At 43.6% G+C, this 21831-nt stretch overlaps 1 protein-coding gene across 1 annotated transcript; it reads left to right on the forward strand.

The window, feature by feature from the left end:
* The first annotated feature begins 14917 nt into the window (after nt 1-14917).
* LOC125769653 (uncharacterized) lies at nt 14918-18263 on the forward strand. The gene has a single exon (XM_049438461.1). It carries the CDS (start codon nt 16368-16370, stop codon nt 17463-17465), a length of 1098 nt encoding a protein of 365 aa, XP_049294418.1. The 5' UTR covers nt 14918-16367; the 3' UTR covers nt 17466-18263.
* The last annotated feature ends 3568 nt before the right edge of the window (nt 18264-21831 follow it).

The raw sequence follows: 21831 nt of genomic DNA on the forward strand, positions 1-21831 counted from the left end.
TCAGCAATATCACGTCATCTCGCTTCGAGCATTTTATCCCGCTTAGCAGTTCTTCTGGCAGATCATCGTTTATGGACATAGTTAATGTGCAAGGTCTTTACCAACTGAATGGTGTACCAAACCCGAACGACCATTTCTTGGACTTAGTTTTAACTAATGTTCAGGCCGCTGCGTGCTGTACTGTCTCTCCAGCTATTTCAACATTGCTGCCTAAGGAAACTCATCACCCTCCTTTAGAAGTCTCCGTGGTTCTATCCACAGACCTGCATAGTTGCAGTCGTCCGTCGTGTGCGTCTAATGCGTGTAGTTTTAATTTTCGTCATACGGACTATCGTAAGCTCAATTCTATCCTATCTCGTGCTGACTGGTCTTTTTTTATTGTACATCAGTCGATGAGGCCGTTATATCCTTTAATATCCTGGTTACCTCTGCTCTCCATTCGTGTAGTCCTTTATTTCGCCCTCCTCCTAAACTAGTTTGGTGTGATCGTCGGCTTCGTCGCTTGAAGCGTGATAGGAGAAGGTATCTACGTGCATATCGCCGATGTCCTTCCGAATACACGCTGCGTTTATTTAAATATGCCGCCTCCGCCTACCGTTTATATAATCGGGCTCGTTACGGTTCTTATATGTCAAGGCTGCTGCTGTCCTTTTGGCGCTTCGTTAAATCTCGTAGAACCTCTAATATACTGCCCAATGAAATGTCTTTTAACTCACGCTCAACTCACTAACACTGATGTGTGTGAATTGTTTGCTGATTATTTTTCTGGTATGTTTGCTGATCCTGTCCGCGACCTGAATCTTTTTGATTCAGCTCTTTCATTTACACCACATCATGCTGTTGATCTAGCTAAACTTGAAATTACCAGTGAAATGATTGAGTGTGCATTAGATAAACTCAAACTTTCCTATTCTCCAGGTCCTGATGGCATTCCTGCGTCTGTACTGAAAAACTGTCGTGATTCTCTTGCTCCAGTCCTACTAAGACTTTTTAATTTGTCTCTCTCGACTGGGACTTTTCCTACTTCGTGGAAATCATGTTGGCTTTTCCCAATTCATAAAAGAGGCTGTCGATCGTCTATACCAAATTACCGTGGAATAACAAAAACGTGTGCCACGGCAAAAACTCTCGAATTATCTGTTTACCCCAGTATACTTTTTAGCGCTAGTTCTTTCATCAGCGTTAAACAACATGGATTTATGCCGGGCCGATCTACTTCCACCAGTCTCATGTGTTTTGTTGCCAAGATCTTCCGCAATTTTGATGCGGGGTTACAAGTGGACACCATATACACTGATTTCCGTGCAGCCTTTGATAGTCTTTCTCATGAGCTATTGTTAGCTAACTATCCAAACTGGGCTTTGGCAAGGCAATAACTGTCTGGCTATCTTCTTACCTAAAGGATCGTCAATACAGCGTAAAAATTGGTCCTTATGTATCTAGATGTTTTAACTGTTCTTCAGGTGTTCCTCAAGGTAGTGTACTCAGTCCCCTCCTGTTTGCTTTGTTTGTAAATGATGTTTGTAATGTTTTGCCCCCGGATGGTTATCTCCTGCTGATGCTGATGACATCAAAATCTTTTATACTATCTCCTCCTTAGACGATTGCTATCTTCTCCAGCAGTATCTAAATTCTTTCTCTTACTGGTGCTCGTCTAATTTTCTTTCATTATGTCCCAATAAATGTTCTATTATTTCTTTCACTCATTCTCGTAACCCTATTTCTTATAATTACTCTCTCTCAAATGTTTCACTGGTTCGTGTTTCGTCTATTCGTGACTTTGGGGTAATACTTGATGATAGGTTAAACTTCAAGCTACATGTTGATGAAGTCCTTTCGAAATCCTACAGAACCCTTGGATTTATCCTTCGTGTCACCTCGGATTTCAAGGACCCGATATGCCTACGATCTCTGTAGTGTGTTTAGTTCGCTCTGTATTGGAGTACGCCTGTGTTGTCTGGTGCCCTTATGGCAATAATAGGTGTATCGGTGTAATAATAGGTGTACTAGAATCGAAAAATTACAGAAGTACTTCACCAGAGTGTTGTATAGACGATTGTTTGGGTCTTCTTCTCTTCCGCCATATGAGACACGATGTCTTCTGTTTGGGCTGGACTCTTTAACTTTGAGACGTCACTTGGCCCAAGCTTGCTTCATTGGTGGCTTACTGAGAGGTTCTACTGATGCTCCGGAATTGCTTGCTTCTGTATGTTTATATGTTCCCTCCCGTTCCCTCCGTCCTCGTGATCCTTTGGCATTAGAAACTCGACAGACGCTTTATTGCCACAACGATCCGCTCCTTTCATGCTTCAGGTGGTTCAACCGATTCTACGACGATTTTGATTTTAACTCCTCACTTGCTTCCTTTCGTACTCGTGTTTTAAACACCCTTCATGTATTAGTTCTAGGTATATAATAGAATCATTGTTTAGCCTAAATGGCAGATATACAGGGTGTTCGAGATAAATTTGACACCTGGCCTTTGGGTTAATATCTCAGGGTTGAGTTGACGTGTCGAAATGATTGATATGTCATTCGATTGCTAAAAGTTGTGCGAACAAGTGTAAAACATGTCTAGCTCCGTAAATATGTGGAACCCGTCCGAATTGTAGAAGCGCGCAACATGTGTTATGATGGTTCGTGCCGGCCATACTAATGCCGAAATTCGGAAGGCGGCGATGTGTTCGCTGAACACCGTAAAAACAATACGCGTGCAGCTCGAGGAGTGTGGTGAAGACGTGGATAGCGTTATTGAGAGCGTTGAATTGTGTGCGGACCGACGCGTTCCTGGCCGGATTGCAGCAGCGGGCGACGGCCGATCCCGGCGTCGGCATCCGGGCCCTGGCGCGAGACGTTGGCGTGGCCCCGAGCACCGTCAAGGTGGCGTTAAATGAGGACCTGCGGTACGCGTCGTACAAGCGACGTAGGGGACAGCTCATAATAGCAAAAACGCGCGAAAAGCGGCTTGCCAACGCTAAGCGGTTGCTGAGCTGGCTGAAGCACCCGGCGCAGCCAGGCACGTTGTGGTTCTTCTCTGACGAGAAGAACTTTTGTCAAGAAGCACAACGTTCAGAACAACCGCTGGCTCGCTTACTGTGCTGCTGATGTGCCCCGTGTGCCGCAGACGAAGTTTCCTCAGAGGGTTATGGTGTTCGGGTGCGTCTCGTCAGAGGGAGACGTGATGCCGCCTCACATCTTCCCCCAGGGCCTGCGGCTGAATGCTGACGGCTACATTGACCTGCTGGCCACCGTGGTGAAGCCGTGGATTGAGACGGTGGCCAATGGGCGGCCGTACGTTTGGCAGCAGGATTCTGCACCATGCCATACGGCCGTAAAAACACGCCAATGGCTCGCTGAAAATTTCGACCGATACACCAGCACCGATGTTTGGCCACCCAGCTCCCCTGACCTTAATCCTATGGATTACTTTGTGTGGGGCACAGTTGAGCGGGACACCAACAAGGCGTCCTGCAATACCAAAGCGGAGCTGGTGGCCAGAATAAAGGCCGTGTTTGCGGCCATCCCCAGAGACATGGTTGTCCGGGCTTGCGCGCGGTTCCGGAAGCGGGTGCAGGCGGCCATCGACGCGGAGGGGGGGTACTTCGAATAAAAAATGCGGCAAACATGGTAAGCTAAACTTTGTAGATTTTTTTTATATATTTAACATAAATTTGATAAAAATTCCTTTCCTATTCCCTCAGAAACTGTCAAATTTATCTCGAACACCCTGTATGTATTTATAATAAAAACAAAAAAAAAAACCTCGCGTTGCTCCAAGAATTCGTAGACAAACTTCCCGCAGTGTTACGACATGAGTGGTCGCATCATTGTCTACGATTAGGCATACCGACCATCCAAGACTTCAGCGACTGGATGTAAAGGGAACTTGAGGCGTCCTGCTACAACACAATGCCCAGTTATGAATCTAAAGATGACAAAAACGTATCAGAAGAAAAGAAACGAAAGACGAAGCCTACTTCTTACCCGAACACGATGGTAAGCGGGAAAGCACCAAACGATGCTCCGAAAAATTGCGTCGCTTTTAAGGGTGCATGTTTAAGCTTAGCAGAGTGCAAAAGGTTTGCTGAAATGGATGTCGACCAACGGTGGACCATGGTCAAGCAGGAAAGGTTGTGTCGAAAGCGCTTGCGACGTCACATGAATATATGCAACATACAAAAGCTGTGTGGCAAAAACGGCTGCGTGCTACAGCATCACAATATGTTGCATCGTGATAGACTATCGAAGTATGCCGCATCGACGACGTCTAAAGCGACAGAGGCAACCAAAGACGCGCATACCACGGCGGTTGCAACCATAAACGCCCATACAGCAGCGAATGATGGAGTGCTTTTCCAATATATTCCAGTAGTTATTTACGGAAATGGGAAAAGCCTTGCAAACGCTCACCTCTGAAACCAAGCTGTCGGAAGGTCGCTACGAAACGTGCCTGCTGCGGCGTTACGACGATATCCGCCTTCCATGCTCCAGAGCAATGGCTCTTAGGCGATACGGATGTCTGCGAAGAAAGATGAGAACGGACCCAGGTCTCGCCAAATCCGTTCTCCAGAAAATGAAGAGCTATGAAGACCAAGGGTATGTTAGACGACTTACGCCAACGGAACTTACCGCACGGGGAGAACGTGATTGGTATCTTCCGGTATTCCCTGTATTCAACCCGAACAATCCCGGGAAGGTTCGCCTGGTGTTCGATGCAGCGGCGAAGGCTCGATTCGTGAGTCTCAACAAGAAAGTGTCAGGTCCGGATCTGCTAGCAGGACTCTTGACAGTGCTCTACAAATTTCGGGAGCATCGAATAGCCGTGGTTGGTGACACTAAGGAAATGTTTTTCCAAGTGAGGATGAAACCCGAGGACCAGCGCTCACAACTATTCTTCTGGGATCGGGAAGAAGTCATCGACCGTGATCCCACGGTGTACGCAGTAGCAGTTATGTGCACGGGCACCACAACCGAGAAGGTGTTAGGAATGTGGTGGGATACATCGACAGACGAGTCCACCTTTAGACTATCTCCGAAGCATGACGCGCAATTGCTTTCCGGTGAAAGATTGCCTAACAAAAGGGTGGTATTAAGCACACTAATGACCGTCTACGGGTTTGATAGACAATTTCTTAATTTACCTTAAGATTCTTTTGCAAGAGGTCTGGAGAGCAGGCCTCGACTGGAATGAAGAGCTCCACGGGCGATTAGCAGAGAAAGGGAAAGTGGTTCGGCACATCCAAACCGATTGCTGTAGGATATATTGTAATCGTGGTAGACGGAAACCTACCAAAAACACTTGGCCGAAGGGGCGCGTCGTAGCAGTGAAACAGGCAGAGGACGGACAAGTCCGACAGGCGAGTGTCTAACAAACCGCGCAGGGACTACTTCAGCGACCAGCCACAAAATTGGCGGTTCTAGATGTGAAAGCACATGGCACAGCGATACAGGATGCACACGAGTAAACATCGACCACCTCATTTGGCAGGTTGTAAACAGATGCTGCATCAACTAGGAGTTTTGCACTGGGCGGGAGAATGTCAAACCTTTTGACACAACCTGCCGTAACAGCAGTACTACTTGTTGACGAAAGAGGGCGCCACTAACGGACGATATAAGAGGGACACCAAGGAAAAAAGGGCTCTCTCGTTACAAAACCGCGGAAAAGGACAATAAATTTCGAACGCGCTTTAACTATAATAAAAGGCAGTTAGAAGATATTTCCGTATAAATCCGAAAGTTTTGTAACAACTATTGTTAAAGAAAACTGCTTAATGTCGCGATTTTGATTGGGGAAATAAATCAGTGATTGCTAGACGCAATCTTTGCTGCTGGACGCAACACCGCTATATTCCCAAACCCTCATTTACTCCTGGTCCTGATGGTATCCCTCCCTCTGTCCTTATTAACTGTAGGAGCATCCTTGCCCCTTACTTGTCGTGGCTCTTCCAAATGTCTTTGTCTCTCGGTGTTTTCCCCGCCTCATGGAAAGAAAGCTGGCTTTTTCCTGTACATAAAAAAGGCAACCGCGCCCTTATTTCTAATTACCGTGGTATTGTGCATTTATGTGCCATTGCAAAAGCTTTTGAAATGGCAGTTTTTCCTTCTATATCGTCTGCCTGCCGGCACTGGATTAGTCCAAATCAGCACGGGTTTATGTCTGGTCGCTCCACCAATTCCAACCTGATGGAATTCGTTTCATTTATCCACCAATGTTTCGACAGACACCTACAAGTTGATGCTGTCTACTTCGACTTCAAGGCTGCTTTTGATCGTCTCTCACACCATCTATTGCTTGCTAAACTAAAAAAGCTTGGATTTTCCTCTAGTCTCATTATTTGGTTAAAGTCATTTCTATCATCTCGTTCCTGTCGTGTCATTGTAGATTCCTGTTTGTCTGATAGTATTTTTTGCCCTTCTGGGGTTCCGCAAGGGAGTGTACTTAGCCCTTTCTTATTTCTCTTGTTTATCAATGATGTATGTGATATTCTCCCTAGCGATGGACATCTTCTATATGCTGATGACATCAAAATTTTCCTTCCTATCTCTGTAGTATCTGATTGTCTTTCCTTACAGTTATTTCTTAATTCCTTTTGTTCCTGGTGTTTATCTAACCAGTTAAGCCTTTGTCCTAATAAATGTTCTATTATATCTTTTTCTCGTTCACGTGCACCTCTTTTGTTTGTTTATACCATCTTGAATGTACAGCTTGAACGGGTTGATTCTGTGAGGGACCTCGGGATCCTTCTTGATCCTAATCTTTCTTTTGCCTCTCATATTGACCACGTCATCCACAATGCTAGCCGAGCGCTTGGGTTGTTGATTCGCACTTCCTGTGAGTTTAATGACCTGCGCTGTCTGAGAGTCCTTTACTTTTCCTTCGTTCGCTCCATTATAGAGTCCAGTGTCGTTATTTGGACACCTTCGAGCCACGCTAACATCAATAGACTAGAACGTATTCAAAAACTTTTCACGAGAGTTGCAATTCGCCGCATTTTCGGGCGCTCCCTCTCCCCCATCCCTTCTTACCCCACTCGTTGCCAACTGTTGGGCTTGGACTCTTTGGCTTCACGCCGTTCCATGTTTCAAGCCTGGTTTGTCTCCTTTCCCTTGTTGGTTTTTATGTTCCTTCTCGACCTCTTCGTTCTCGTCCTCCCCTCGCCATCCCCGCACGTCGCACTCTGCACGGTCAGAACGATCCTTGGCTTAATTGTTTAAGGAGCTTCAACTTGGTTTCTAATAATTTTGACTTCTTTTTTTCGCCTTCTTCTTTTCGCTCTTCTCTCCTTCGATCTGCCTCCTTCTTACCACCCACTTCTTTATAGTTGTCCTTTTCCTTTCCCTTTTCTCACACTACCTGTTTTCTTTTTCTATTCACGGGATCGGTCCTATTTCACAGTTGTTAGTTAAGCTTACTTTAGTCTTAGTTTTTTTTTTCTTCACTGTTTAGTTTTAAGTTAAGTATTGTCAAACCCTTGCGGCCTACAATAAATTACAGAAATGAAATGAAATGAAATGAAATTCCGCTATAACACCGTGTAGTCAAAGAAGATTTTTATATGGACGATCTTCTGAGTGGTGGACACTTTTCAGGTAGCTAAGCAGCTACGCGCTGAGTTAAGTGAAATGTTAAGTGAAGCAAGGTTTCCACTACGAAAATGGGTTTCTAATGTGCCGGCAGTGTTATCGGAGGTGTCTGCTGAGAATCTCGCGTTACCAAATGCTAGTAATCGTGGAGAGATGTGCGATTCAGATTCAGTGAAAGCGTGGGGTTTGTTGTGGAGACCGTGTACCGATGACATTAGTGTGCACAAAAAGCAACCATTAAAAGGCGAATCCCTTTGGGAATAGTTTCCCTGCAATAGTTTGGGCGAAAATTCTTATGCAACAGTTATAAATTTGTACCTCAGGATGGGACGATCCTGTTGGCAAGGAAATTGAAACTAAGTGGAATTTGTTCGTTTTTCAGTTTTCGGCTATAAAGGATTTTACAGCGTTTCTCAGATGATTTTGTAATGTGATCGGCATTTCTTCCAATGGCATTATATGACAAGGTAAACATATGTAGATGACATTGTTGACAAGGATACCATGAACGGTTCATCCCGACTAGCAATGTCAGCACTTTTTACATGAAAACCTTGGGGAAATGATGTAAAACTCGTGTACAAACACGAATTCTTTGATTGTATGTGTAGGTTGACATCCAGCAATCATTGATATTGACGCAGTTTGCTGTGTGTTACATCCGGAGCGGACGTGTTGTGGGAGTTAGAAAATATTGTATTCTTTTGTGCGTGAATAATGCGCGGAAGTTTGCATATATCCGCGTTATTTTATGCAGTGTGAAAAGTGCAGTTCTGAAAGTTGTGCTTTTCTTTCCGTGCCATAAATGTGTGGTGTTAGTTTTTCTCCTGCACTACGTGCTTGCTTCGGCAAGCACATTGAATTTGTAGTGAGGATAAAAACTTTCGGTACATGTTATGGAAATTGCTTCGTTTTTTACACACCGGTAAATACCATTGGTGCTTTGCGTTGCGTGTGAATTAGTGATTATTTTTCTTGTTGATATTGTGTCGTAAAATCAACAAGCCGCAAATTAGTTTGTGATTTGATTTCAATCGAAAATAATTTTAAAAATTTTGTACGCGTGCGTAATGCAATTAATTATACGCATTGTACGTGTACAGACGCCAACAGTGTAGGATCGTGTTTTTGTTTCCTTTGTATTCGTTTATTTATGCATCTTGGGAGGCTATGCATCTTGGATGGCAGACTGCTGTCTGCCGTCAGTCTGAGCGAAACCTTTGTAGAGTAAAGACATGTTTTCTCTGTTCTCCGTGTAAAGAAAAGAAAAATCGCGAATAATTCCGAAACCAAGAGGCCTACCATCTTGGATACACGTGTCCGATCCCCGATTCTGGTCCTGGATCCCCAGGCCAAATTTAGGCCCCCTAAGTGCCAACGGGACAGAGCTTTTCGGAGAGTGGTTCTCTAATTTTTTAAAATCGAAAATTTGGCGGATTTGAAAACCAAGAACACCATTAGACGCGCGCCGTCGGAGCGCATCCGCCGAAATTTTTGGATTGAGTGAAAGTGTGTGCGTGTGTGTGTTGTTAAAGGCTAAACGAGATCGTTAATATCTCTCTAGTGCGTGAAGTGTTTGACCTCGGACTCGTTTGGTGCGCGTTGGCGAGACGCAACTTTTGGTGTGTTTTGTTTGAGAATCCGTCCAGGCGTTTACGAGTTATTAAGGAAAAAAAGGTTCAGAACAAAGTGAGTGTACAGTATCTACTTGATTGTGATTCAAAACTGTTTGGACGATGGACGGGATGGTTCCGGGTTGGTTCTTGATTTTTTTAAAATTAACCCGACGACTTGGCGTGAATCCGAGAATAAAAACAGCAGTGGCCCATCGGAAGACACCCGTGAAAATTGGCCCCAGGCCGATCGGACCACAAACACTCGGTAAAACGGCGTATACGCGAGAAAAAGATGTTTTTTTTTACGTTTTGGGGTCAATTCCTATCCCCACGACCCACCCACCACTGAATAGGTCTCGGCCGGACGCATCGATTGATACGCGGATCATCGGAATCGGTCCATAAACGGTAGAGTTCTCCTATCTGAAAAAATCGGTATAGTGGTGTGTGTGTGAGTTAGAGCGTTTTTTTTCACTCGGTTAGAAAGGCCTGGCTGATTCAAGACTTATTTTACCACGTAGCCGGATAGTCAGTCCTTGCTACGGGGGGATGGTCCGGATGGGATTTGAAGTCGGTCCTGCCGTGTGGACAGGCGCCGTTATCACATGCACCACCGGTCCGCTCCAAGAAGTGCGTTTGTGTTAGTGTAAAAACGATTTTATTGCGTAATTTTGCGTAACGTGGACCGATCGGGACGTTTGACACCTTTGTTTTACTCGTCAAGACGCATCGATTGCAGTATTTTGCGTGTGAATTGGTGAAGAACTGTGGTTGTGAGAGCCTTGAAACTTGAAGTTGCTTTCTGGCGACCGGAACTCAGTCTATCTCGGTCATTTATTGGCTGATTGTGACGTGCGACACCTCGTCGAAATCAGCGGAAGTCCACCAGGCGAACAGTGCGTAGTACGGACGGATTGGACCGCCGGGTCGAGTTCTGGTCTTGACATTCCGGAGTGGCCGGAACTCGTGCACAGCTCCCTCAATTTTCGTCCGATCCGGGCTTGCGGCACCTCTATCGAATCCGGCGGAGGCGACTAGGCAGCTGGAGTAGGAACGGGAACGATAGGAGTTTTTCGTGGAATCGACTTTTCACCGGTTCTGGCACCGTGTCATCAGGTGAGCCAGAAAGTCTTATTTTCTGGTTTTTTATCCAATTTGTTCGTGCCGCACCTCTATCGAAACCTGTGGCGGTTTCCTGAGGTATGAAGGAGAGGAAGGCCCTTACCCGCTCTGCGGTGAGGGCCATGTCCATCGATGGTCGGCCTGGAACGGGGGTAGCATCTAGGCCCACCGTCGTGCTTCAACGACTCAGCACTTCGAAGATCCCATCGAGCACTGCGTCACCGAAGATGGGGGGCCGCACTTTGTGGAACGTGCTGTATGATGAGGTCCTGGGCGTGTCGCTGCCATCGGGTGTCGAGTTAGTTGGCTATGCTGACGACTTGGTGCTGCTCGTCCCTGTGGTGACCCCTGAAGCCGCGGCTTCAACAGCAGAAATGGCCATCGAAACCATCAGTGGCTGGTTAGACCGTCATCGCCTTTCTATCGCGCCTGAGAAGACGGAGATGATGGTAGTATCATCGCTTAAGCGGCCTGTGTCTGTAAGCGTCAACGTCGGTGGAGTGGCGATTCCTGCGTCGCGTACCATTCGCTATTTGGGAATATGGCTGCAGGACCATCTATCGTGGCTCCCACATGTGGAAAAGGTCGTAGCCAAGGCGACCAACATTGCGGAGGCGGTGGTACGGCTTCTGCCAAATCACAGCGGCCCGAAATCGTCGCGAGCCCGCCTGCTGGCGGCCGTAGCGGATTCCATCCTTCGTTACAGGGCCCCAGTATGGTCGGAGGGCCTGGAAAAACGACAATGCCCTAGGCTTGTCAGTCGTGTACAGCGAAAAACGGCGATTCGAGTTTGCAGAGCGTTCCGGACTACACGTGGCGCGACAGCAGTGCTGCTTGCGGGGTTGATCCCGATTTGCGACTCATCAAGGAGGACGGTCGCGTTTACAGTCGTCTGCACCAGGAGGACCAGACCGTAACTGGCGTGCAAATCAGGGCTGCTGAACGTGAACGGACATTCGAAATCTGGCAGGCTGAATGGGACGCGGATGTTGATAGCGAGGAGGCCAGCCGCTATACTCGCTGGACACATCGAGTCGTTCCAGACGTCAAAGCCTGGCAGTCCAGGAAACATGGAGACGTGACATTCCAGTTGTCACAGGTGTTGTCCGGTCACGGATTTTTCCGTGACTATCTGTGCAACATGGGTTTCACGTCGTCCCCGGATTGCCAGCGCTGTCCTGGTGCTGCGGAGTTACTGCTGACACCATCTTGAGTTGTCTTTTGGAGAGCCCCGAGCGCTTTAGCCGCATCTGTGAGGCTGCTGCTCGAATCACAGATGAGCTCCAGGCTAAATGGGACGCAGAACGAGAGAGGCTGGCTGCACAGGACGGTGCATCGCTGGGACAACAGCGGGACAACTCCTAGGCCATCGCACGAAACCAGCGACGAAATTCGGCTCGACGTGCTGCCACAGTGGCACGACGAGAGGGTAGGCGAGGTGGGCAGCCGCCATCACCACCCCCATCGCCCACAACAGCTGCTCGACGTGCAGCATTTCGAGAACGTGTCGCCAGGTGGAGGGAGCGGCGTACTTTGGCAGTGTCGCTGTACGGCGAGCACGTAAGCTCGTCCAGCGATGAAGAAGACGTTTTCCCGCCTATTAGCGGGGTGTTGGCCAGTACCACAACAAGAACGAGAGGCCTATCTGCCGCGGAAGCAGCCGCGGCATTAGAGGCAGATACTTCGTCCCGTTAAGAACATCTGAGAAAATCGAAGATTTCGAGAACGATTAGTGAGCTCAATGATACTGTGAACTCTTTAGGGATAGATCAGGAGGAATACAAATATATGTGCAGGTGCATTCAGCACGGTTAAGGCTAGTCTAAAGAGGCAAACGTAAACCTAGTTAACAGAACCCTCGCGGGCATTATAACTAGGTTCGAGTGGTAAAGGGAATGACACATTGACATTGTATCGTTAAAGTGCTGTCTGCTGTCAATAGTACCAACATAGCGAGCAAAACAAGCGTGCTGAATTTTTTGACACGACCCGACAGGGTGTCCGTAGCACGTGCCGTTGGGCCTCACGTACCGGTGTTGGTGTACATACAAAAAAACCGCTGTTTGTTACACGGGATGGTATTGCTATCGTATGATTTGACATTCGTAGTTAAAGAAATAGTAAACAAGTTTTACAGTGCAACCTGCAAGTATACACGCTTGCAAGGATTTGTTACAAAATGTTGCTTTGAAATCCAATGTTTTCGAATATGTGAATGTAAGTAACGCGTGCCGAAAAAGTGAATCTCAAAAACATGTTTTTGTTCGTGAAACAATGTGAAATTGCTTTCTAAAGATTCTGCTACCATTTCCTAACAGCAAATCCCTGCAAGCGTTTATACCTGCAGGTTGCACACTTTCCGGAGCATTGCACATCGATTTGACATTCGATCTCAAACGTCACGCGTCAAATGGAGTCTATGATATTTTCCACTAGTTTTTTTATATGGACTTTGACATTTGGCGGCTTATTTACTGCAAGCTTTCCATACAAACAGCTCAGCAAAATTAACCTGTGTTTTGCAGATTCGATATTTTTTCTAATGATAGTTTCGATCAGCTGCTCGACCAATATCAAAACAAGGCATTTTTCTAGCAGGCCTGGAACAGGCTAGCCCATATTATTCTAAAGTTGATTCGGGTGAATGTTGATTGAACTACAAGATAACTACTTGATTGAACTATTGTAAAATGAAATTACATAAGTTTAATTATTTTAAGTTTTTTTAGCTTTTAAATCCAACTCACACTCTTCATTGTAAATTTGCTTTATGAATAATTATAATTTGGGCTAAAGACTGAAACAAGACCCCCCACTCACGGGCACTCATCTGCATGTCAATTTTTCGTACAGGGTGGTTCGGAGACTATGCAATGTGGCCTGAATTTGATTTTTTTATAATTACGATTAAATTGTATGGAGGTTTTCGCATAGTGAAAAGCGATTTATTCATCGAGGAACCAAGTTCCATAGGCTAAAGTCTGAAACAAGACCCTCCCACTCACGGTCACTCATTTGAGTGACTTTTTTTCGTGCAGGGTGGTTCGCAATTGGTTGCGTGTTTTTTTAATTATGTTTCGAGACACAGACACCTAATGGCATGGCCGTCAAAGAAGAAAATGTAGCAATTGGTGCCATCTATCGACCACAGGTCAAAGATTGGCGATCCGTTGGATACCGCCCGAGTTATGGGACAAAGTTGGGTCAAAAATGCGGAAAATTGCACCAAATACCCGAAAAAGTGCAACAGTTGCTTTCGCGAATAGCTCCGGCCACAGACATGGTAGCGATTAGTGGTGCATGGACGAAATGTAGTCACAAGTGCCATCTAGCCAAATCAGAAGAAAGATTGGCGATTCGTTGGATACCGCCTGAGTTATGGGGCAAAGTTGGGCCAAAAATGAGGAAAATTTTACAGATTCACAAACAGGGTGTAGAACATGGTTCCTCGATGAATCGATGATGAATAAATCACTACGCGAAAAGCCTCCTACAATGTATTTGTAATTATAAAAAAATCAAATTCAGACCACATTGCATAGTCTCCGAACCACTCTGTACGAAAAATTGACACGCAGATGAGTGACCGTGAGAGGGGGGGTCCTTATTTCAGACTTTAGCCTAAAACTATTGTTGGAATTTATAGTTTATAGTACGAAAAATATTTGAATTCCGTTTTTTGAATTTACGACATGACGATACAGGACAACACTAGGAGCTATTAGTATAAATCGGATGCACGAAGTAAGGAATAGGGATAAGCTAAAATGAACTAAACGCATGAACTACGAATGAACTTTGTAACCGGACAGAATAAAAAACAGTAGCAAACTGACCCTCTAACGTGCAACACATCTTTTCTCTAAATATCACCTTAATACCGATTTCCCGATCAGTGAAATTCATACAACTATACTGTAAATTTTTTTATAACTTCCTCTCAAATTCTGTAGCAACTTCCTTCCACTCAGTATTCGTAGATGGAAACCAAAAAAGAAAAAAATATATTTTATTTATAATTAATGATTACGGCCTTGGTCGTATTGTCAGAAAACAATATATGCCATTATTGTTATTATTTTTAATGCTTGTATAATAAGTAAATTATTTTGTTTTAATTTTCAGAACAAAACAGCCCAAAAGCAAACGAATCAGCAAAGCGATACCACAAATAACGAACATGACTAGCCTCCTTATAAACCTCCTCCTTGTTTATCCATTGTGGATGAAGTACCACAGCTATCCTCAACTATTGAGGAACAAATCCAGCCTTCAACCATGCCATGCGGTACTGTACAAAATGAAGATCTAGGTTTGAACGATGAAACCGTAATGGTTGAACCAGAACAACAGACAATTATACATAGTTTGAACGTTCAAAACAGTAGGAACGTTGCTTTTGGCAACCTCGTCACAGAAACGCTGAACCAATTACCTGTGGCTCGGCAGGAGGAGTTAATAAAACTCTGCAATGATGCGATGCACCAGGTTGTAACAGGGCAACATGAGGAATAAACCAAATGAATGACCAAACATGAATTACCAAATGATTTTTTACATTTAAAAAGGACTTCTTCTTTCATGGCTTAACACTAGAACCGCCGATGCGACTTTTTTGTCCCATCGCACTCGAAAAAGGTGTGTTATTCCGCTTCCCGTCGTGATAACCCTTTGAAATTTTCTGACTTCTATTTATTTTAAACTATCTTTCGAATGCGCTTTTTAAAAATTGTGTATTCCATATGGTACTTTAAAAAAATCATTTCCAACCTAGAACCGCCATATGGGACATTTTGGTCCCATAGGCAAAATACGTTGTGACGGCTGGTATAGCTGCTGTCAACGAGTGACAGATGTCAATACGAATACAAGGGATGTCAATACGTATAGAACAGTAAAAGTGCGCGAAAGTATTCAACTACATACGTGCTTTTACTTTTGTTTACTACGGGCTTATTTTTTCGCTATCATCAATCGGCTAGTCTATATACCCACTTCGACTTGCCGGCTTGCTTGGTCGCTGTGTATTCTTTCCCGGGGCAACCAGTTTGCCTGGTGCACTTAGGATATTGCAAGTGTTTGCAAGGTGCAATATTTATTTGTGCGCTTTCAAGAGTATGTAATTATGGCGCGCCAGCCTAGTTTACGATCCGAAGAGATTGTCGCTGCCCTGAACGACATTTCCAGCGATCAATCAGAAGGGGATCCTCTGTCCGATACCTCTGACAGCGATTTATTTGATACATTGGTATGCTCATCTAGTGACTCATCTGACTACGAGCTGGAAGATTGTGTTCCAGAACAAGTACAGCGCTCTGTTGAAGGCAGGTATCATACAAAAGTGATTTGATTGTCAAACCACTTTTATTAACTTTTTCACACGTATGCTATTTACAAGCATTATTTTATTTTATGTTTATTTCCGATAAAGAATCTGCAAGCCAAGGAGCTGGAAGAAAGCGTACCTCTGTCGCAGACATTGGCACTGGACCTTCAAAGGAAACTCGTCGGGTCAGCGGCACTCGTCAAACTACAGACTCTAACGCTGGAAGAGCTCCACGTGTAGCCCCTGCAAAATCAAGAAATGACCAAGTTGATATACAGTCAAAAGTAGTAGCTAAAACGAACCGCAAACTGGAAGGTTCTTTAGATAAACTTGTTGTTGGATCGATCGCAGAGGCACCTGACGGCACAGAGTGGAAAGTAGTGGAAATTAACAATGCTAATGGAGGTAGAATTGCTGAACTAAACGTTATAAGAGACGTACCTGGTCCGTCTCCTTATGCTAAACGATACGTAGTCGCCGGTGCAGCCTCGAATTCATGGCGTCTTATCATTGATAATGGTATTCTAAATCGAATTCGAAAGTGCACTGAAATTGAAGCTAGAAGAGTATTGCAAACTGAAGACTGGACTTTATCTCTCGTTGAGCTGGGTGCATTTCTAGCAATTTTGTACATTCGCGGAGCTACTGAGTCCAAAGGCATGGAGATTGACCTGATGTAGTCTGAGAAATACGGACTTCCTTTCTGCAAGAATGTTATGTCACGTAATAGGTTTCGCGAGATTATGAAGTTCCTGAGATTTGACGAAAAATCGACTAGATCGGAACGATTGCAAACCGACAAATTTGCCCTGATATCAGATGTGTTTTCAAGATATGTTTCAAACTGTCAAAGCAACTACGTACCGGGTCCTAACATTTCTGTCGATGAACAGTTGTTTCCATCCAAGACGAGGTGCCCATTTACGCAGTTTATGGCGTCGAAGCCGGATAAATACGGACAAAAGTATTGGATGGCTGTTGACGTAGATTCGAAATATGTTATCAACATATTTCCTTATCTCGGAAAAAATGATCAACGTCACGCGGAGGAGAGACTCGGAGATTTTGTAGTCAAAAAGTTAGTAGATCCGTACCTAAACAGAGGAAGAAACGTTACTTGTGATAATTTTTTCACCTCCTTAAAATTAGCTAAGTTTTTGAAATCCAAAAAAACTAGCTTAGTTGGCACAGTCAACAAGGCTAGAAGGGAAGTGCCGATGTGCGTAAAGAAAGCCAAAGAAAACCTTTACTTTACAAAAGCGTTCAAAAGCGACGACGTAACTCTTACAGTCTATCAAGGAAAAACTAAAAAAAATGTTGTTTTACTGAGCTCAATGCATCGTGATGTAAGAACTGGAAACGATCAAAAATCAAAGCCTGAAACTGTGTCTTTTTACAACTCGACCAAGTTCGGAGTTGATGTAGTTGACCAAATGTGTAGAAAGTACTCCGTGAAAAGTGCTAGTAGAAGATGGCCTGTTCATTCATTTTTTAACATTCTGGATTTGGCGGGAATCAATGCTTGGGTCTTGTACAAAGAACTTACAAAAGAAAATATATCTAGACGCGATTTTCTTTTCAAGCTAGGCGAAGAACTTGCCAAAGAGTACGTTGAAAATAAGAGCGCCAACGCAAACTTGCCTGTGTCAGGTGCTGGAGGTTCTCGTCGGCGCTGCCAGGTTCAAATGTCTTGCCACGAGGGCAAAAGTGCTAACGAATGCTTCACATGCAATAGACCAGTATGTAAAAAATGTACTAAAAGAGTTTCGTACGTATGCGTTTCATGTGAACCAGGTTCTGATGAAAAAATGTAATATTTTGTACTGATGTCAAGAAACCTAAAGATGTGTTATAGATGCTTGAAATAATTAATCAAGATGTTCCTTTTGCTTTCGAAAAAAGCTTTGTCCGCTTCTTTTGCTCATTTGGAGCTGTATTGACATCGAATTTTTGTAATGTTTCTAAAAGGAGTCACAGACGCCCGCGTAGACCAAACAACGTATGATCTCAATTTGATTTTTTTTATTATTATTTTTTATAATTTTTATAAAACAATACTTAATTCTTTATATCCTCTTCTTACATGCTATTTCCTGTCCGGCTGCGTATAATTCAATTATAGTTCTCCTTGAATTTTTACATTATTATTTGTTTCAAAGCATGTTTGTCGTAGTGCGAATCTATTTCGTTGTTGTAAATACTTTGAACGTAATTGCTAAATATCGATAGTAAAGTTATTCGTTTGTTCCTGTATATAAATCTAAGTTCTGGATTAACGAGGTCGTTGAAGGGTGGCATTTTGTTTTGATTATTATTGATTGAGTTGCTAATAAAGCTTTGTTATTAATAATTATGATGCTTATTAACAATTTAACCACCAAAAACCTTTAGGTAATAATAAACTTGTCTAAATACGTATACCTAACGTATGGGACAAAATTGTCCCATATGGCGGTTCAAGTAAGGTTGAAAAGTCCGGCGGTTCTAGTGTTAACGAGCTATAAAGCCATGTCCAGTTATAGTTATAGAAAAATGTGTAAAACTAATTATACAACATTAATGTTCCTCTTAAATTTTTTATGTTATCGTTTAACACAACATAGACTGATTACGTAAATATTGATAACAAAAAAAATTTTACCTTTACATAATCATGAAGAGCTTCTTTGATGGCATCGTATACTTCCGGGATAATTTTTGAAATATTAGATTTTGAGACCTGTATGTAAACAAGGATATTTTTGTGAACAGTAAAAACTTATCTTACATTAGGTGTTTAAAGAATGTATCAAATTATTATTCGGAATAGGACGGACAACGATTCATATGAATCGCCCGTTGCAAGGAATCGCATTGTTATACATAGTCTCTCCAGAGGAGAAATCGCTTTACGCATGGTTGTATCCTTCTTTGCGATACGATTCCTTACAAGCTGCAGCAGAGGATTGAAATCATCTCTATTGAGCTGCACGAAATTCTTTAGAGTATCTCAAACTCCTTCATTTCTCATATCTTCCAAGTAGTATTTCTGCGATGTTCAAACAATGTTTGCGTCCAAAAATCACGACAACCCCGTTGTCGACGCGCTGCCGCAAATAACCTTATACCATTTGATACCGCTAGTAAACTTCTAGCTAACATCATTTTGCTATGATACATGTTTAATTCTGGTGAAAACAATATTTCTGCTGCTATTTATTTCACTTAACAGCACTCCGTCAACACGCAAAAGCACCTTGCACCGAAGAAATAAAACCTGTCAAAAAGATAAGTATCGTGAAAAAGCGAAAACACCTACCAATCTTTTTGTTACAGGCTCCTATGCTCGGCATTGTGTAGACGCGCCTAATGATTGCTTTATAGTTAAACTAAAAATGCTCTTTTTTGCTTTCTTTGTGTGCTGTTTGGTAAAAATATGACCGGAACTCAATTTGCGAATCTTTAAAATGGATTCAACGATTGGAAATATCTAAACCCCTGCATCCAAATCCATGAAAACTCGAATCAACACTGGCAAATGTACATGATATGGAAAAGCTTCGAGTAATTTCTTCAGTTGGGCCGAATTATAGACTTGAATTTGGCAAGTGAAAATCCAGAGTGAAGTCGAAAAAAACTGTAATATTCTGAAGGTTTTTGTGGATGCTATCTTGTCTTACGCCCGCAATAATCGCACTTTTCCTGAGGATACTGATGAAACTGATAATTGTGAGGGTGGTATTTTTCTAAACACTTTGGAACATATCGGTCATTTTCAACTTCAACTAGCTGGTGACATGACACATATAAAGGAAATGATATTATCGTGTTGCCTGGATGCCGGATCAAAACTGAAATTATCAATGCTGCGAAATGTTCTAAATATTTTTCAATAATGTTCGATTGTATTCCCGATAAAAGTCGTAAGGAGCAAATGAAACAAATTATAAGATTTGTGGATACTCGTGAAAGCAACTGTGAAATTGTAGAACATTTTGGAGACTTCAATCATAGAAACTAAAAGACATATCTGTTGAATAATATCGAAAAAGTAACACCTAGCGTTCTTCTGAAATGTATTCAGAAGTATTCATTAGAAAATATATTTAAATATTACGACAAGCTTGCGTATTGTTTTACGCGTCTTGCGAAAGACGTAAATTATTATGAAAGATTTCCGCTCGTCTTGAGATTATTCAAAATTAAAACTTCGGTCGCTCTATGGCGAAATTGGATGACAGCATTTTGGAAAGTGGCCAAGGTCTTGAAGCGCAGTCCCAGGCCTGTTTCTCCCTTGGTTAGTCCATCTGACCGGACTACTTTGGTTACTTCCTCAGCCAAGGCAGATGCTCTAGCAGAGCAGTTCGCCATTGCGCATTAACTAGGTGCTGATATTTGAGGCTAGGGTGTTTGCTACCGTGTCCATGGTAGACGAGACGAGACCAATGGTTTCTCCAGGTGGTGGTGCTACGACCAGACGGATCCGATCAGCGTTAAGAAGGCTAAAGAGCATGAAGACCCCGGGATTCAATGGGTCCTTCAACATCTTGCTAAAGGAACTCCAGAACAGGGCCATCTGCCTCATAGAAAACAATTTTCAAAGATGTATTGAATTAGGTTACTTCCCTGAGGCGTAGAAATGCGCCAGAGTCGTCCTATCCTCAAGATCCCACGCTTCCTGCGAGTTATCGTCCTATCAGCCTGATCTCTTCGCTGGGCAAGCTTGAGAGGATGGACCAAGAGGGTGGTTATTGAACTTCTTCAGGATGCTGTAGAGGCGCTCCACAGTTCACCAGTGGATTTGAGTGGTTGAGACAACTGATCGAAAAGAATAAACAGGAGTCTAGGTCCACTGCAGTCGCCATGTTGGACGTCGAAAAGGCATACGATAATGTGTGGCACGGTGGGCTTGTTCACAGGCTCTTTACTTTTGGTGTCCCTTTGTATCTGTGTGAAGATTATTTCGAGCTATCTGAAGCGGAGAACTTTTAGGATGGCACTGTGTGGGACGCTTTCTAGCTCTCACCCGGTACCTGCTGGTGTGTCCCAGGGTAGTTTGCTGGGTCCGCTATTGTAAATCTTGTATACTGCGGACATCCCTACACTGGTCAATTATGATCAAATGTTTTTGTTCATGGATGATACTGCTATCGCCTCGAAAGGTAGGACTCTGACAGAATTGTGGCTTCGGGCGCAGCGTTGCCTTGATGTCTTCCTGCGGTATGCCGTTAACTAGAGGATACTTGTTAACATTACTAAAACCCAAGCCCTGGTTGTGCATAGATTCAGGCGGTCTTTGATACCAACACCGCACTGTGGTTTGGTGCTCAATAGGCGCGTCTACACGATGCGATTCCTGCTCGATTTTTCATATTCTGCGAATCTTTTTTGTATGTATTGGTGCGTTCGAGCAGAGTTGGACAATCTTTTTCGCCTGAAAAGATTAACCAGCTTTGGTGGATGCCTCGAATCTTTCGCTTGTAATCTTTGGTAAGAAACGGTTACTTTGATGGAAGAACATATCTTTTCAGACACTTTTAATTTGTGCTGGAAGTACGAAGAAGAAAGCAGGCCTGGTAAAGATTGGTATCGTGAAAACACGAGAACACCTACCAATCTTTTTGTTACAGGCTTCTATGACTGTATGTGTAAGATTTGCCGGTACCTTGGACAGATAGGGTGAAGTATTTGGGCCTAACGTTGGATCGCAAGATGCTCTTCCACGGACAGGTTGAGAGTATTTTGCGTTTGGGACAGATTCTATTAGTGAGTCTTTACCCCTTTAATCTGTCAGAGGTCAAGGCTCTCCTTCGACAATAAGATGGCAGTTTACAAACAGATAATTCTTTCGGCTGTCCCTTATTCCTGCCCTGTGCACGTTGGTCAGCTCGGAACAAATTTCGGGATAAAATTATTTTGGCGGAAATTTTATGTTTTTATGGATAGTTATCATTGATAGAGATGAAAAAAGGCATTTTTGATTTAGTTAATACCAAAATCACCAGATGGCGCTCAATAAATTGGTGTTTTCGGACGTTCAGGGGATCCAAGTAAAGGGCTCCAAGCCCTGCACTGTCCTGTTAATCGGTATCAGAATCTAGATCCTGATGTTGCTGATCATGGGACCGTTTGGTCATGCTAGTGCTTGCCAAATTTGTTTCAGTAGTTGATTAAATAACAGAAAAACGTTTTAACAACATC

Source organism: Anopheles funestus, chromosome 3RL, assembly GCF_943734845.2.
Source record: "Anopheles funestus chromosome 3RL, idAnoFuneDA-416_04, whole genome shotgun sequence".
Classification (NCBI taxonomy): Eukaryota; Metazoa; Arthropoda; class Insecta; order Diptera; family Culicidae; genus Anopheles; species Anopheles funestus.